This window comes from Oncorhynchus keta, chromosome 9 (genome assembly GCF_023373465.1).
Source record: "Oncorhynchus keta strain PuntledgeMale-10-30-2019 chromosome 9, Oket_V2, whole genome shotgun sequence".
NCBI classification, from domain to species: Eukaryota; Metazoa; Chordata; class Actinopteri; order Salmoniformes; family Salmonidae; genus Oncorhynchus; species Oncorhynchus keta.
This window is the reverse complement of record NC_068429.1, coordinates 25,472,884-25,491,591: the sequence shown is the minus strand read 5'-3', so window position 1 is coordinate 25,491,591 and position 18,708 is coordinate 25,472,884. Positions and strand designations below refer to the sequence as shown.

The 18,708-nt window shown below is 41.2% G+C and overlaps 1 protein-coding gene across 1 annotated transcript in view; it reads left to right on the top strand.

Moving 5' to 3' along the window:
* LOC118387427 (junction-mediating and -regulatory protein-like) overlaps positions 1-18,708 on the top strand; it is a 67,199-nt gene that overhangs the window by 36,714 nt on the left and 11,777 nt on the right. The window contains 1 exon segment of the mRNA XM_052525569.1: positions 1,989-2,162. Within this exon segment, the coding sequence (XP_052381529.1) occupies positions 1,989-2,162 (174 nt within the window).

The following is an 18,708-nucleotide window of genomic DNA, read 5'->3' as shown; positions in this document are numbered from 1 at the left end:
TATTTGACCAAGAAGGAGAGTGATGGAGTGCTGCGTCAGATGACCTGGCCTCCACAATGACCCGACCTCAACCCAATTGAGATGGTTTGGGATGAGTTGGACTGAAGAGTGAAGGAAAAGCAGCCAACAAGTGCTCAGCATATGTGGGAACTCCTTCAAGACTGTCGGAAAAGCATTCCAGGTGAAGCTGGTTGAGAGAATGCCAAGAATGTGCAAAGCTGTCATCAAGGCAATGTAAGGCTTCTTTCAAAAATCTAAATATATTTAGATTTGTTTACAGTTTTTGGTTACTACATGATTCCATATGTGTTATTTCATAGTTTTTATGTCTTCAGTAATTATTTTACAGTGTAGAACATAGTAAATGAATGGAATGAGTAGGTGTGTCCAAACTTTTGACTTGTACTGAATGTATTGGATAACTGCACAATTATTTAGGCTTTTTGGGGCGTGGCCTCATTAAATGTCTTTAATGTGGGGCTCATACATTTATTTTATTTTATTTATTTATTTCACCTTTATTTAACCAGGTAGGCTAGTTGAGAACAAGTTCTCATTTACAGTTCTCATGGTGACCTGGCCAAGATAAAGCAAAGCAGTTCAACTCATACAACAACACATAGTTACACATGAAATAAACAAACTTACAGTCAATAATACAGTAGAAAAAGTATATATACAGTGTGTGCAAATGAGGTAGGATAAGAGAGGTAAGGCAATAAATAGGCCATGGTAGCGAAGTAATTACATTAGCAAAGATGAATGTGCAAGTAGAGATACTGGGGTGCGAAGGAGCAAGATAAATAAATAAATACAGTATGGGGATGAGGTAGTTGGATGGGATATTTACAGATGAGCTATGTACAGGTGCAGTGATCTATGAGCTGCTCTGACAGCTGGTGCTTAAAGCTAGTGAGGGAGATATGAGTCTCCAGCTTCAGTGATTTTTGCAGTTTGTTCCAGTCATTGGCAGCAGAGAACTGGAAGGAAAGAAATGTATGTAATGTATGGCTCATCAGGCTGAAGTAGCATCACTCTTGAATTTTCGGTCAAAGCTTTAATCAATGCTTTATTATGCTTTTGAATGACACTTACGGTTTTGGCAGGAAATACCGGGTTACCTGGGAGAAAAGTGATTTATTCTCGGGATGGAACATTTTGTCAAATACCGGGAAAATATTAAACCCTAGTTGTTCCGATATATGATTAAATTGACTATCGTGAAATGACATTGATGATATATAGTGTAATGCAAGACTATACACTTGGAACGTTACAGATCACAACTGTGCAGTTTTATTAGTTAAGCTGTATCAGTTTGTTCAAAATGAAGTCTAAATGAATGAATTAAACCTTATCTTTCCTGCCGTACTAAGATTATTTAATGAGAATGTTACGATAATATCATAAATAAAGGAAAAAAATGTCACAGTCTGGAATGATCTAGTCATTAACGGAGCAAACCGATTTAAGTACCATATTGTAGAAGAGGTCTCCCCAAGTATTTCTCAACCTTAATGGCCACAGACACATAAACATTTACACATGCTCACACACATGTATGCTTGTGCACTGCACACACGCTCAATCCTTCTCATTTTACCAGTACTGTAACTTTTGGTAAATACTTTTTTTCTCTCTATGCAGCTGGTGAAAGAGCTCTTTGTTTAGACAGCCATTATGAAATGGTATGTGCTGGTGCTGGGTCTGAGACCACCACACACTGTGCCAGTTACTCCTGTGAATCAGCAATGGAACTAGTTTCAACACAGTCTGAAATATGAGCTATTCTTGACCATTGTTAGCGCCTTTCCTATAATACCGTATTCAGAGGCACAGAATAAACTTCTTCAAACTTTGCCCCATATCTTCCTGTTTCTTCTTCTAATCCTCCTAAACCAGTCTGGCTGCTAAAATGTTTTATTTGGTTCCTTTTTATTTTTGATGTTTTGCTGAATTGTTTAATGATCTTCTTTGTGGGAGTGTAGCTGCTGGAGAGGCACCGGGCCATGGAGAGTATGGTGGAGCTGCTGCAGGTGTATCCAGAGGAGGATGAGGCCTATGGAGAGTTACTGGAGGCTACAACACAACTCTACCACTACCTGCTACAGCCCTTCAGAGACATGAGAGAGCTGGCCATGCTGCGCAGACAGCAGATCAAGGTAACACACACACACTAGGGCTGGGCGATATGTCAAATTAATTAGATACATTTGAATTTATGGGGCCTCCCGAGTGGCGCAGCGGTCTAAGGTACTGCATCACAGTGCTAGAGGCATTACTACAGACCTGGGTTCAATCCCGGGTTGTACCACAACTGGCTGTGGCTGGGAGTCCCATAGGACTGCGCACAATTTGGGGTTTGGCCGGTGAGGGCTTTACTTGGCTCATCGCGCTCTAGTGACTCCTTGTGGCGGGTGCGGGTGCTTGCGGGCTGACCTCGGTCGCCAGTTGAATGGTGTTTTCGCCGACACATTGGTGCGGCTGGCTTCCGGGTATAGCGCGGTTAGGCGGGTCATGTCTCGGAGGACTCATGACTCCACCTTCTCCTCTCCCGAGCATGTTGGGGAGTTGCAGTGATGAGACACGACTGAAAAAGGCAAAAAATAAATAAAATATTTTGTTTTAACACGATGTTCCAAATGACTATTACAAGAATCAAGGTTTTTATTTTTTCCCCAATTTTATGAGTTTGTCTTTTTGGGCTTGTCTCTTTCTCTCCTTCTGTGTTCTGTGCACCTTCACACACAGACACCAAGCCCCTCCCTCTGCCACTCACAACATCAAAGACGAAAGATCATCATCTTTCTCTCTGATAACAAGCAGTTTCAACTTGCTATTTGCATTTGAGGTTTGGGCCAATGTAATCAGTCATATGGACACCGAAACAGATTGAGACAATATTTTATTGTAATAGAGGATAACCTAATGATAACCTTTTTATGTCTCATGTGCAGAAATGTATGATTTTTAAGTAATTAATTTGCATTTTATTGCATGACATAAGTATTTGATCAGAAAAGCAGAACTTAATATTTGGGACAAAAACCTTTGTTTGCAATTACAGAGATCATACGTTTCCTGTAGTTCTTGACCAGGTTTGCATACACTGCATCAGGGATTTTGGCCCACTCCTCCATACAGACCTTCTCCAGATCCTTCAGGTTTCGGGGCTGTTGCTGGGCAGTACGGACTTTCAGCTCCCTCAAAAGATTTTCTATTGGGTTCAGGTCTGGAGACTGGCTAGGCCACTCCAGGACCTTGAGATGCTTCTTACGGAGCCACTCCTTAGTTGCCCTGGCTGTGTGTTTCGGGTCGTGGTCATGCTGGGAGACCCAGCCACGACCCATCTTCAATGCTCTTACTGAGGGAAGGAGGTTGTTGGCCAAGATCTCGCGATACATGGCCCCATCCATCCTCCCCTCAATACGGTGCAGTCGTCCTATCCCCTTTGCAGAAAAGCATCCCCAAAGAATGATGTTTCCACCTCCGTGCTTCATGGTTGGGATGGTGTTCTTGGGGTTGTACTCATCCTTCTTCTTCCTCCAAACACGGCGAGTGGAGTTTAGACCCAAAAGCTCTATTTTTTTCTCATCAGACCACATGACCTTCTCCCATTCCTCCTCTGGATCATCCAGATGGTCATTGGCAAACTTCAGACAGACCTGGACATGCGCTGGCTTGAGCAGGGGGACCTTGCGTGCGCTGCAGGATTTCAATCCATGACGGCGTAGTGTGTTACTAATGGTTTTCTTTGAGACTGTGGTCCCTGCTCTCTTCAGGTCATTGACCAGGTCCTGCCGTGTAGTTCTGGGCTGATCCCTCACCTTCCTCATGATCATTGATGCCCCATGAGGTGAGATCTTGCATGGAGCCCCAGACCGAGGGTGATGAACCGCCATCTTGAACTTCCATTTTGTAATAATTGCGCCAACAGTTGTTGCCTTCTCACCAAGCTGCTTGCCTATTGTCCTGTAGCCCATCCCAGCCTTGTGCAGGTCTACAATTTTAGCCCTGAAGTCCTTACACAGCTCTGGTGTTGGCCATTGTGGAGAGGTTGGAGTCTGTTTGATTGAGTGTATGGACAGGTGTCTTTTATACAGGTAACGAGTTCAAACAGGTGCAGTTAATACAGGAGGGCTTCTTGAAAAACTAACAGGTCTGTGAAAGCCGGAATTCTTACTGGTTGGTAGACCTCTACATGCTTTGTAAGTAGGAAAACCTGCAAAATCGGCAGTGTATCAAATACTTGATCTCCCCACTGTATATATACAGTAACAGTCAAAAGTTTGGATGTTAGATTCAAGGCAAAGGGTGGCTATTTTGAAGAATCTAAAATCTCAAATATATTTTGATTTGTTTAACACTTGTTTGATTTCTACATGATTCTATATGTGTTATTTCATAGTTTTGATGTCTTCACTATTATTTTACAATGTAGAAATGAGTAAAAATAAAGAAAAGTAGGTGTCCAAACTTTTGACTGGTACTGTAGTAAGTACAGTGCAAATTACAATACAAGATCTATAAAATGGCTGTGTCTCTTCACAGTCCCCTTTGTGCAGTAAAGTGTTCTTTTGTCTGTTTTTTTTGTACTGTTTTTATTGCTAGTTTGAGTTACCTGGGGTGGCAGAGAGTTAGTTCCATTTAGTCATCTATGGTTGCTTGCTATCTATGGTTACACACAGCCGTTTAGTCTCCTCAACTTGTTCAATAGCCACATTATTCAATACTAGAGCTGAACAAGGTATAGCGTTGAGCTAATGATTTGTCCAAAAGTTATGCTTTTATTTTATATTATATTTAGCACCAGTCTATTGATAGTTATCCATTCTAAAACTGACTGGAGCTCTATGTTAACTGTCTGTTATTTTTTTAAACCTTTGCAGCCAATGTGTATATTGTTGAGTTGTCAGAATACATAGACATACAGGCTTTATTCAAGGTCAGTGAAAGGTCATTTGTAAAAACAAAACAATAATGGCTCTAGCCGGCTGCCCTGCGGTACACCACACTCAACTGAATTTGCATGAGAGAGGCTTCCGTGAACGAAAATCCTCTGTTCTATTAGATAGGTAACTCTCAATCCACAATAAGGCAGAGGATGCAAATCCAAAACACCTACGTTTTTTCAGCAATAGGTTATGATCAATGACAAAACTATACTGAAGTCTAACAAAACAGCTCCCACAATCTTCTTACTATCAATTTATTTCAGCCAATCATCAGTCATTTGTGTCAGTGCCGAGCACGTTGAGTGCCTTTCCCTATAAGCATACTAAATGTTTTGTTTTCTGTAAAATAACTTTGTATTTGATGAAACAAAAATGTTCTAAAAGTTTGCTAAACATTTGTAACAGGATGATTGGTCGGCTGTTTGAACCATTAAAGGGTGGGCCAAAAGCTCTTTGACAGACAGCAGCATACACTCTAATACACATTATTTCTTAAGTCCTATCTACTGACATTAGGGTTCGCTTCTGTGGCTAACTGGACTGACGAGATGGTGGGATGAAATTGCTCCTAGTTTTGTTGTTGTCCTACTCCACTGTAATGGTTAAGGCTAAGCTGATCCTAGGTATGTGGTTAACACTAACCTCTACCCGCAATATGATGGTGTGTGTGTGTGTGATGGGGGGGATCAGATCAGCTGAGCCCGCCTGCCTTCCTGCCCAGAGCAGCTTAACCAACAGTAGAAGTATTAGTGCTGTGGTCAGTACTCAGGCTCTAAACCAAACCAGGCTGGAATACTGCTCAGCACACACATACACCTCTCCTCTCCTCTCTTCTCTTCAGCTGCTTATCATTCTGTTCAGTCTCTTTCTCCCACTCCCCTCTCGCTTTACTCTCTGCCTCTCTCCCCCTCTCTCTGTCTTTCTGTCTCTCTCCTTCCTTTCCTTTCCCTCTCCCCTCTCTCTCTGAGGGTGTTGTGTTAGTGAGGATTTTGTGTTATTTTACTCATCTCTTGTGAGGGTTCAGCCTATAGACATGGAGGTTGGGGTGATTTCCCCTGTTTGTCTTTGGCCACATCACATTCTTCACCCAGCATGGCTGTCTGTGGCGCTGCACTGGTCACACACATACATGCATACATGCATACATACATGGCCATGTGTAAGGGGAGTTCCTTCAGAATACAATGCAGCTTTATGAGATCCGGGTAGAACCTGCTTCCCGGTAGGTACAGATCTAGGATCATTTGGGAAGGATTACCCTCCCCAAATCCTAACACCAACCATTTGGAGGAGAAACGCTGAACTGACCTTGAATCAGCGTCTAGAGTAGGGTAACCCTGTGAGATATGCAGGAAGGATCTGGGCTCGTTGGATAATCCTACCAGTGTGGTCAAAGCTGCTCCACTGATCTGCTCTCCTCTAGTACACCTGCCAGATGTCCAGAACCTGGAGCAATGATATGTCTCAGTAATCCTGCCTGCCTACCAGGGTTTCCGTTAGCCGGTAGTAGCTGGCCTTTGTCCGGTAAAAAAATGAAACAGCCAATAAATAAAATTGGTAAAAATCTCATTGTGAATCTCAATCATTTCATTGATGGAAATACCAGTTGATGGAAATACATTTGACTGGTCATGCTTATCGGTCTATTGGTTTATTTGCATAATTTAGTTTAATTTAGTGTAGCGCGTTTACAGTATATTTGTTATGCATCTTTTTTATCACACTCGTACAGCATACAGATACAGAGCCTTTAAGTGGAAAATCTGTCAGACGCTGCTAGAGCTGCTGCTGCAGCATCTTGTGGTGCTTTCAAGACATCTTGGAACTCTGAAAATACGATGTGAAATCATGACGTCAGAGATCTCCAGGTCGGAAAGTCAGAACTCTAGAAAGAGTTCCCGAGTTGGAATTCCTAGTTGTGTGACTGTTCAAATAAATGTTTGTAGTCAGAGCTCATAATACATATTATGAGGCATGTCTTTCCTTGCTTCAAAGTAGCCTAGAGGATTTTCTCACTTTCTAAATGGATATTTTCATCTCTGTCACATGAAACTGTTGGCATGTGCAGTGCCTTTTTGACAACTGTGTTTTCCTGCTAATTGTATTATGGAAATCACATTCCCGCATAGTCTACTGCCTTGTGCGCATTGCTACACTTATAATGTGAAGAAATAATAGTTTATCAACATTTTAAGCTAAACGTTCTGATCTGTTGCTTTTTAACATATTGTTTTATGTATCCCAGGCCTACTGCTTGTTTGAATTTGGGATCTATTGTCCCACAACTGTCTGTTTGGAATATGACATGTCTTTCTCAAAGAACTGACCAATAGACTAGGTAGCCTAAACTTTTCTAATATAGTAGATTGACATAGGCAAGTGATTTTGCTGTTCCTTACTTGTCTTGTTGGCCGAGGAAAAGTAAATGTGGACAGTTATTTTAACATGTTCAAAGGGCACATCAGAATTGGGTAAGAATGACCGCACATCGTTGCATCCTTGACATGCCTGTTCTGTTAAGATAAATTACCATAGATTTCTGTCATTCTGAGTGCTTTGGGTGTACGCCCTAATCAGGTTACGCACTCAATGCATATGGGTCCGGTACATTTCTAAAATGTCCGGTAAATTTAAAATGTTGCCGGTCAAATGTCCAGCGCCACATTTTCCTACCGGAAACCCTGCTGCCTACTGGGCTCTAATAAAGGAGAAAGTGCTTCGTGGGCTTGCTGGTAGTCCATTGTTAAATGTTAGATTTATAGGAGGAGCTGCAGTACTGTATATTCTATCCACCATAGAAACTCAGAACTGTTGGTTCATCTTAGTTAATGTCTAAGGTTTCCACACACTTGTCCTTATTTGTGATGACAATTACAAAATATTAGTAAATCCCTAAACTCTGCTATATCATGAGCTAAGTAGATCCGTCTGGGATAGTTAGTCAGCTTTTTTGCTGACTCAGCCTCAGTCCAATCACCTGTTGCCCTCAGGTGAAACCAATGAGCCAACGGCTGGAAACAAAGCTGTATGCAAATGAACCCCAATACCAGACGGGCCAGTCAGTTCTTGGTTGGGAGGATGTTGGATGTTGTGTTTTCTCCCAGACTGATGAGTCAGTAGAACGGCCCTGCTGTATACAGCTGGCTGTTTCATTAAAGGAGGAGTCTGTGTATCACTGAGAGGAAGGAAGAGAGAGAGAGAACAGGGGGAGTGAGAGGAGAGACAGGTGGGAGAGGACAAAGAGAGGAGGATAGGGTTTTTGCATGTGTTTTGCATTGTGCTTGATGTTCAAATTGGTAAATGTTGCAAGTAATGTGAGGTGAGAAATGTAATGTGTAGAGATGAGGGTAGGTTAGGTAGTCTCAATATATTTACATCATTTACATTTAAGTCATTTAGCAGACGCTCTTATCCAGAGCGACTTACAAATTGGTGCATCCACCTTATGACATCCAGTGGAACAGCCACTTTACAATAGTGCATCTAAATCTTTAGGGGGGTGAGAAGGATTACTTATCCTATCCTAGGTATTCCTTAAAGTGTCAATAGTGTCAATAGACTGCTAGACTGCTATCAATGTCCCAAGGGAGAGATATAGCCTGCTAAAGTCACAGCCTCCTCTTACCTTCTCTGGGAGGGTGAATACACACACACAGTGTCTGTGCTGACGCCTATTGTCCTAGTCGAAGGTGTAAATAAAGCCTGTCACCTCTAGAAAGGAAGAGGATGACAAGGCCAAGAGTTATATTTAGCTGTTTGAAGCTTTGCAGATGGGAATGAATACAATTGAGCAGACACATTATCTTATGATGAGGAGTTGCAATGGTCTGAACAAAGGCCTAAAATGAATAGCCGCTACCCTCCAAATGAGGGTAGATTTTGGCATTGGCGGTTAAGATGTCTATTTTCCCAGCCACATTGGTGGGTGGTCAGGGCTCCACAGTGCGAACATTTCTCTCGTATTTGTGAGAAAAATAGTCAAGTATGACCACATTTATAGTAAAATAAATGCCCTAGTAGCAGCTTTCAAATGATTTCTGATGTTTTGTTTAATCACACAACTTAGACCTATGAACCCTATATAGCCTATCCCACATCGCGCTGCGACACTGCCTGGCGTGAAGAGTTGTGGAACATTCATTTTTAGAAGCCCTGCGCACAGGCATAAAAGTTGGTTTAATTTACTTGAAACAAAAGTCTACTGAAGTGAGACTTTGTTCTTGTGTTTCTTGGCTATTCACATTGTTTTGTTCACAAGCTATAGGTTGTTTTACAATGTTTGAGTTTCAACTGCTAGGGAAGAGAAGACAACACAGATACTAGTCACTCTCCATCTCATAGGCACAAACATGACCCAAGTCACATTACCACAGTAATCTCCAGCCCTTAAAGAGGCAGATGAACATTTGTCTCATCTGTGATAATTTGGTTAAAAAAACTCAGGTCACAAAAAATTAAATTAAACAAATCAAATTTTAGTTGTCACATACACGTGTTTAGCAGATTTTATCGCGTCTGTAGCAAAATGCTAGCTCCAACAGTGCTCCAATGTTTCTAGCTCCAACAGTGCAGTAATATCTAACAAGGTATATCTAACAATTTCACAACAATACACACAAGTCTAAAGTAAAGGAATGGAATTAAGAATATATAAATATTTGGCGAGAAATGTCAGTGGCATGGACTAAAACACAGTAGAATAGGGTAGAATACAGTACATACAGTTGAACATACAGTTGAAGTCAGAAGTTTACATACACTTATGTTGGAGTCATTAAAACTCGTTTATCAACCACTCCACAAATGTCTTGTTAACAAACTATAGTTTTGGCAAGTCGGTTAGGACATCTACTTTGTGCATGACACAAGTAATTTTTCCAACAATTGTTTACAGACAGATTATTTCACTTATAATTCACAGTATCACAATTCCAGTGGGTCAGATGTTTACATACAGTAAGTTCACTGTGCCTTTAAAAAGCTTGGAAAATTCCAAAAAATGATGTCATGGCTTTAGATGCTTCTGATAGGCTAATTGACATAATTTGAGTCAATTGGAGGTGTACCTGTGGATGTATTTCAAGGCCTACATTTAAACTCAGTGCCTATTTGCTTGACATCATGGAAAAATCAAAACAAATCAACCAAGACCTCAGAAAAACAATTGTAGACCTCCACAAGTCTGGTTCATCCTTGGGAGCAATTTCCAAATGCCTGAAGGTACCTCGTTCAAATGTACAAACAACAGTAGACAAGTATAAACACCATGGGACCACGGAGCCGTCAAACCGCTCAGGAAGGAGACCCGTTCTGTCTCCTAGAGATTAACGTACCTTGGTGCGAAAAGTGCAAATCAATCCCAGAACAACAGCAAGCTGTTGTGAAGATGCTGGAGGAAACAGGTACAAAAGTATCTATATCCACAGTAAAACGAGTCCTATATCGATATAACCTGAAAGTCCGCTCAGCAAGGAAGAAGCCATGCTCCAAAACCGCCATAAAAAAAGCCTGACTACGGTTTGCAACTGCACATGGGGACAAAGATCGTACTTTTTGGAGAATTGTGCTCTGCTCTGATGAAACAAAAATAGAACTGTTTGGCCAAAATTACCACCATTATGTTTGGAGGAAAAAGGGGGAGGTTTGCAAGCCAAAGAACACCATCCCAACCGTGAAGCACGGGATCGCCACATAATATTTTGGGGGTGCTTTGCTGCACGAGGGACTGGTGCACTTCACAAAATAGACGACATCATGAGGAAGAGAAATTCTGTGAATATATTGAAGCAACATCTCAAGACATCAGTCAGGAAGTTAAAGCTTGGTCACAAATAGGTCTTCCAAATGGACATTGACCCCAAGCATACTTCCAAAGTTGTGACAAAATGGCGTAAGGACAACAAAGTCAAGGTATTGGAGTGGCCATCACAAAGCCCTGACCTCAATCCTATAGAACATTTGTGGGCAGAACTGAAAAGGCGTGTGCGAGCAAGGAGGCCGACAAATCTGACTCAGTTACTCAAGCTCTGTCAGGAGGAATGGGCCAAAATTCACCCAATTTATTGTGGGAAGCTTGTGGAAGGCTACCTGAAACGTTTGACCCAAGTTAAACCATTTTAAAGGCAATGCTACCAAATACTAATTGAGTGTATGTAAACTTCTGACCCACTGGGCATGTGATGAAAGAAATAAAAGCTGAAATAAATCATTCTCTCTACCATTACTCTGACATTTCACATTCTTAAAATAAAGCGGTGATCCTAACTGACCTAAGACAGGTACTTTTTTACTAGGATTAAATGTCAGGAATTGTTTGGCTAAGGTGTATGTAAACTTCTGACTTCAACTGTACATATGCAAGTTATGAAAAATATGTAAACATTAAAATGACTAGTGTTCCATTATTAAAGTGGCCAGTGATTTCAAGTCTATCACTAGCACAGCTAGTGATAGCTATTTAACAGTCTGATGGCCTTGAGATAGAAGCTGTTTTTCAGTCTCTCGGTCCCAGCTTTGATGCACTTGTATTGACCTTGCCTCCTGGATGATAGCGGGGTGTAAAGGCAGTGGCTTGGATGGTTCTTGTCCTTTATGATCTTTTTGGACTACTTGTGACATTGGGTCCTGTAGGTGTCCTGGGGGGCAGGTAGTTTGCCCCTGGTGATGCGTTGGGCAGACTGCACCACCATCTGGAGAGGCCTGCGGTTGCGGGCGGTGTAGTTGCCGTACCAGGCAGTGATACAGCCCGACAAGATGCTCTCAATTGTGCATCTGTAAAAGTTTGTGAGGGTTTTAGGTGCCAAGCCAAATATAATGAACCCCGATTATTACTTCTTACTTGTCATACATTTATTGTTTTAGAAACATTACAAAGCATACTCATCTCTTTTTTTGTTTTGTTGTGTTGGTGTAATTGTAGCTCTAAAAAATATTTGGGCTGGTAGAAAATCCGAGTGTCTGGTAGATTTTTTTATTTGTATCTACCTGCCACAGTGGCTGGTGGACCAAAAAGTTCATTTTAGGCTCGGGTCTGAACTGATAATGGGTATCGTTAGGCAGGCTTTTGTTCAAGCCCAGCAATAACTACAATTCAAGTAATCAACCTATCGTGGTTTTCAAATCGCCAATTTTGATTACTGTGTTAGAGCTGGGTTGGAACAAAAGCCTGCACACACTGCAGTCTATCAGCACTATAATTGCCCATCCCTGAACCCTAGCCCCTGCCAACATGCCAAGTGGAACAAGTGAATGAGGGATCTGATGAATGAAGGCATGAAGTGAATGAGTGTCGAGGACAAAGGAGAGTAGGTATAGGATGAATGGTGCATTGTGGGAAGGCCATATCGCGTGTTGGAGTGATGCTGCGTGGGTATTCTGTTACAGCCAGGGTCAGAAGGCATGCATTAATAAGTCATGTAGCTTCTGTAACCTATTGACCGGTGGCTATGTAGCATAGGTAGGAGGAAAAACATTAACATTCTGGATGATAAAACTCTGTGTGTCTGTGCTCTGTGTGTGTGCTAACGTTCCCCACTCCCAAAGTGATAGAAGGCAGTTTTAAGCATCTGTGATAAGGACCATGACACCGTGACACTGGTCTATCTGTTGTTTATCTTTGTGGTCTATCTGTAGTTATCTCAGCCTATGGCCCTGGAAACAGACCTGACTGCTATTTCTGCCTCATTCACTTTGACACCAGCTGTCTGAAGCTGCAGAGGACGTGTGGAAAGATGGGCAGAAGAATGAAGGTATATTGTAGTCTAGTTCTATTACTGGAGGTAGTGTCAGTGTGTGTGTATAATTTAGTGGTGTGGGATTAGGTCATGGATAAATAGGGTGTCGTGTCTGAGATGAGACCCACACCACATGGTCCACACCACAGTGACACAGCAACGAGGAAGTGATGGCTGAGAGGGGGAGGGGCTTACTGGACAGAAAACAACATAAAGACTCTCTGACATCATATCCACTCTTCTATTCGCATCTCATTATTCCATCCTCATACTTCTATTCTAGATTTCCCGATAACTTAATCTGTTCATGTCTTTAGGTCTTTCACTCCAAGAACACCTTATTTAACCAGAACCATGCCTGACCCACCTAGGCATACACACACAGACAACAGTCAACAACAAAATCAGGGAAACAGAGAACAATGGCATAATAGAAATTGTGTATTTTACATGGGGTCAATAGCCCTTGGAAGGAAAGTCTGCAGTGAAGTGACTAGCCAGTGTTTACAGTAGGCCTATTTCTTTTAAGATGGACATCCCCTTTGTTAGGGTGTTTCCATAGTTCCACAACAGGATGTGTGGCCCAGATGTTAGTCAAAGTTTAAGTGTTATAGTTTTTGTAGAGGGCTAATATTCCCTCTCTATTGGAGAATGGATACCCCAGCACTAAGGTCATGTCTAATTTTGTGGGACTGACTGAGTACTCTCCCTTCATCTTGCCTTTTCTCCCTATAAAACACTCTCTCTCTCTCTCTCTCTCTCTCTCTCTCTCTCTCTCTCTCTCTCTCTTCTCTCCCCCCTCTATCTACTCTCTCCCCCATCTATCTACTCCCCCCTCTATCTACTCTCTCCCCCCTCTATCTACTCTCTCCCCCATCTATCTACTCCCCCCTCTATCTACTCTCTCCCCCCTCTATCTACTCTCTCCCCCATCTATCTACTCTCTCCCCCCTCTATCTACTCTCTCCCCCCTCTATCTAAGTCTTTCTCTCCCTCTGTCACATACACTCAGCATACAGTTTGTTGGCTGATGTGAACCACTCAGGTCAGGTGTGGCGTGCTGTTGATTACTGAGTGTATGCTTGCCTGCGTGCATGCATGCATGTGGCCTGTGTGTGTGTATGAGAGAGTGAGAGCGCCAATACAGACACATCTGTTTTACATTGAGATATTAACATATGAGTGAGTGTATGTAGTCTTGCAGTAAGCAAAATTATGTGGAAAAGACGTCTTTCCATTTTCAGTTCTGAATGAAAGTTGAAAATATATATTTCATGGACGTTGAAAACATGTATTTTCAGGATGTTGAAATGAAGATTGTTTTCAGTTCTGAAGGAAAGTTAAGAAGACATAATTTACAGAAATATTTTTGGGTCATTGATTCTATGCCTGAACTTCAACTGCACATACAGTACTAGTCAAACGTTTGGACACACCTACTCATTCAAGGGTTTTTCTTTATTTTTAAAAAAATGTTCTACATTGTAGAATAATAGTGAAGACATCAAAACTATGAAATAATATATGGAATCATGTAGTAGCTAAAATAAAGTGTTAACTTCACTAGGGTAGGGGGCAGCATTTGGAATTTTGGATGAAAAGCATGCCCAAATTAAACTGCCTGCTACTCAGGCCCAGAAGATAGGATATGCACATAATTAGTAGATTTGGATAGAAAACACTCTATAAAGTTTCCAAAAATGTTAAAATGATGTCTGTGAATATAACAGAACTGATATGGCAGGCAAAAACCAGAGGAAAATCCAACCAGGAAGTATTATTATTTTGAAAGGCTGTTTTTCCATTGAAAGCCTATCCACCATACAAAGACTTAGGACCCAGTTCACGGTCTCTATGGCTTCCTCTACATGTGGCCAGTCTTTAAGTGTGGATTCATTCTTTTACTCAGAAAAATTAGGGTGATACAGCACTTTCAATCAGTGGCCAGAGGACATTTCCATTCATCAGCCATGCGCCTGATCGTGAACGTGCCTTTCTTGTTTCTCCTTTCCTATTGACAAAGCTTTTGTCCGGTTGAAATACTATTGATAATTTATGACAAAAACAACCGGAGGATTGATTTTAAACATCGTTTGGCATGTTTCTACTAACTTTTATTGTACTTTTTAAAAACGTTTCTTCTGGAATTAGTGCACGCGCCTTCTGCATTTGGATTACTGGACAAAACGCGCAAACAAAAAGGAGGTATTTGGTCATATAGAGGGACATTCTCGAACAAAACTAACATTTATTGTCTAACATGGAGACCCGAGAGTGCCACCAAATGAAGATCATCAAAGGTAAGTGATTAATTTGAATACTTTTTCTCTCCTTGGCTGGAAAGTGGCTATATGGGTTTCTGTGGCTAGGTGCAGACCTAACATAATCGCAAAGTGTGCTTTCTAATAATAATAATAATAATAATATATGCCATTTAGCAGACGCTTTTATCCAAAGCGACTTACAGTCATGTGTGCATACATTCTACGTATGGGTGGTCCCGGGGATCGAACCCACTACCCTGGCGTTAGAAGCGCCATGCTCTACCAACTGAGCTACAGAAGGACCTTTTTGAAATCTGACACAGCGGTTGCATTAATGAGAAGTTTCTTTATTTGTATGTTAACACTTGTATCGTTTATCAATGTTTATGATGAGTATTTCTGTAATTTAATGTGGCTCTCTGCACTTTCACCAGATGTTTGTTTGAGACAATGCATTTATGACCATAACACGCCAATGTAACTGAGATTTTTGGATATAAATATGAACTTAATCAAACAAAACATACATGTATTGTGTAACATGAAGTCCTATGAGTGCCATCTGATGAAGATCATCAAAGGTTAGTGATTCATTTGATCTCTATTTCTGCTTTTTGTGACTCCTCTTTGGCTGGAAAAATGGCTGTATGGTTTTCTGTGACTAGGTGCTGACCTAACATAATCACATGGTGTGCTTTCGAGGAAAGAACTCGGACACTGTGGTTGGATTTACAAGAAGTTTATCTTTAAAATGGTGGATAATACTTGTATGTTTGAGGAATTTTAATTATGGGATTTCTGTTGTTTTGAATTTGGTGCCCTGCAATTTCACTGGCTGTTGTCGAGGTGGGACGCTAGCGTACCAGAGAGGTTAAACAAATCAAAATATATTTTATATTTGAGATTGTTCGAAGTAGCCACCCTTTGCCTTGATGACATCTTTGCACACTTCTGGCATTCTCTCAACCAGCTTCACCTGGAATGCTTTTCCAACAGTCTTGAAGGAGTTCCCACATATGCTGAGAATTTGTTGGCTGCTTTTCCTTCCATCTGCCATCCAACTCATCCCACACCATCTCAATTAAGTTGAGGTCGAGTCATTCTGGAGGCCAGGTCATCTGATGCAGTACTCCATCACTCTCCTTCTTGGTCAAAAAGCCCTTACACAGCCTAGAGCTGTGTTATGGGTCATTGTCCTGTTGAAACACAAATGGTAGTCCCACTAAGTGCAAACCAGATGGGATGGCGTATCGCTGCAGAATGCTGTGGTAGCCATGCTGTTTAAGTGTGCCTTGAATTCTAAATCAATCACAGTGTCACCAGCAAAGCACCCCCACACCATCACACGTCCTCCTCCATGCTTCACGGTGGGAACCACACATGCAGAGATCATGTCTCACAAAGACACGACGGTTGGACCCAAAATCAGTCCAAAGGACAGATTTCCACTGGTCTAATGTCTATTGCTCGTGTTTCTTGGCCCAAGCAAGTCTCTCCTTTTTGGTGTCCTTTAGTAGTGGTTTCTTTGCAGCAATTGGACCATGAAGGCCTGATTCACACAGTCTCCTCTGAACAGTTGATGTTGAGATGTGTTTATTACTTGAACTCTGTTTATTTGGGCTGCACTTTCTGAGGCTGGTAACTCTAATGAACTTATCCTCTTTATCAGAGGTAACTCTGGGTCTTCTTTTCCCGTGGCGGTCCTCGTGAGAGCCAGTTTCATCATAGTGCTTCATGGTTTTTGCACATGCACTTGAAGAAACTGTCAAAGTTCTTGACATTTTCCGAATTGACCTTCATGTCTTAAAGTAATGATGGACTGTCGTTTCTCTTTGCTTATTTGAGCTGTTCTTGCCATAATATGGACTTGGTCTTTTACCAAATAGGGCTATCTTCTGTATACCACCCCTACCTTGTCACAACTGATTGGCTCAAACACTAACATTAAGAAGGAAAGAAATTCCACAAATTAACTTTTAACAAGGCACACCTGTTAATTGAAATGCATTTCAGGTGACTTCCTCATCAAAATCAAATCAAATCCAATTTTATTCGTCACATTTTCCAAATACAACAGGTGTAGACCTTACTGTGAAATGCTTACTTACAAGCTCTTAAACAACAGTGCAGTTGAAGAAATAGAGTTAAGAAAGTATTTACTAAATAAAATAAAAAGTAACCGTAGAATTACAGTGGCAAGAAATTGTATGTGAACCCTTTGGAAATACCTGGATTTCTACATAAATTGGTCATAACATTTGATCCGATCTTCATCTAGGTCACAACAATATACAGTTGAAGTCAGAAGTTTACATGTACTTAGGTTGGAGTCATTAAAACTTGGGATGAGGTTTTGATGTTGGTGTGCTGTGCCTTTTTTTTCTCCACACATAGGGTTGTATCTTCCTTCCAAACAACTCAACTGTAGTTTCATCTGTCCACAGAATATTTTGCCAGTAGCGCTGTGGAATATCCAGGTGCACTTTTGAAAACTTCAGACGTCCAGCAATATTTTTTTGGACAGCAGTGGCTACTTCCGTGGTGTCCTCCCATGAACACCATTCTTGTTTAGTGTTTTACAAATCGTAGACTCGTCAACAGAGATGTTAGCATGTTCCAGAGATCTCTGTAATTCTTTAGCTGACACTATAGGATTCTTCTTAACCTGATTGAGCATTATGCTCTGTGCTCTTGCAGTCATCTTTGCAGGACGGCCACTCCTAGGGAGAGTAGCAACAGTGCTGAACTTTCTCCATTTATAGACATTTTGTCTTACCGTGGACTGATGAACTTCAAGGCTTTTAGAGATACTTTTGTAACCCTTTCCAGCTTTATGCAAGTCAACAATTCTTATTCGTAGGTCTTCTGGGATCTCTTTTGTTTGAGGCATGGTTCACATCAGGCAATGCTTCTTGTGAATAGCAAACTCACATTTTGTGAGTGCTTTTTATAGGGCTACGCAGCTGTAACCAACATCTCTAATCTCGTCTCATTGATTGGACTCCATGTTAGCTGACTCCTGACTCCAATTAGCTTTTGGAGAAGTCATTAGCCTAGGGGTTCACATACCTTTTCCAACCTACACTGTGAATGTTTAAATTAGAGGTTGACCGATTATGATTTTTCAACGCCGGTACCGATTATTGGAGGACCAAAAAAGCCGATACCGATTAATCGACCGATTTTATTTATTTATTTGTAATAATGACAATTACAACAATACTGAATGAACACTTATTTTAACTTAATATAATACATAAATAAAATCAATTTAGCCTCAAGTAAATAATGAAACATGTTCAATTTGGTTTAAATAATGCAAAACAAAGTGTTGGAGAAGAAAGTAAAAGTGCAATATGTGCTATGTAAGAAAGCTAACTTTTGAGTTCCTTGCTCAGAACATGAGAACATATGAAAGCTGGTGGTTCCTTTTAACACGAGTCTTCAATATTGCCAGGTAATAAGTTTTAGGTTGTAGTTATTATAGGAATTATAGGACTATTTCCCTCTATACCATTTGTATTTCATTAACCTTTGACTATTGGATGTTCTTATAGGCACTTTAGTATTGCCAGTGTAACAGTATAGCTTCCGTCCCTCTCCTCGCTCCTCCCTGGGCTCGAACCAGCAACACAACGTCAATTAGCGCACACTAACTAGCTAGCCATTTCACTTTGGTTGCACGAGCCTCATCTCGGGAGTTGATAGGCTTGAAGGCATAAACAGCGCAATGTTTGACGCACAATGAAGAGCTGC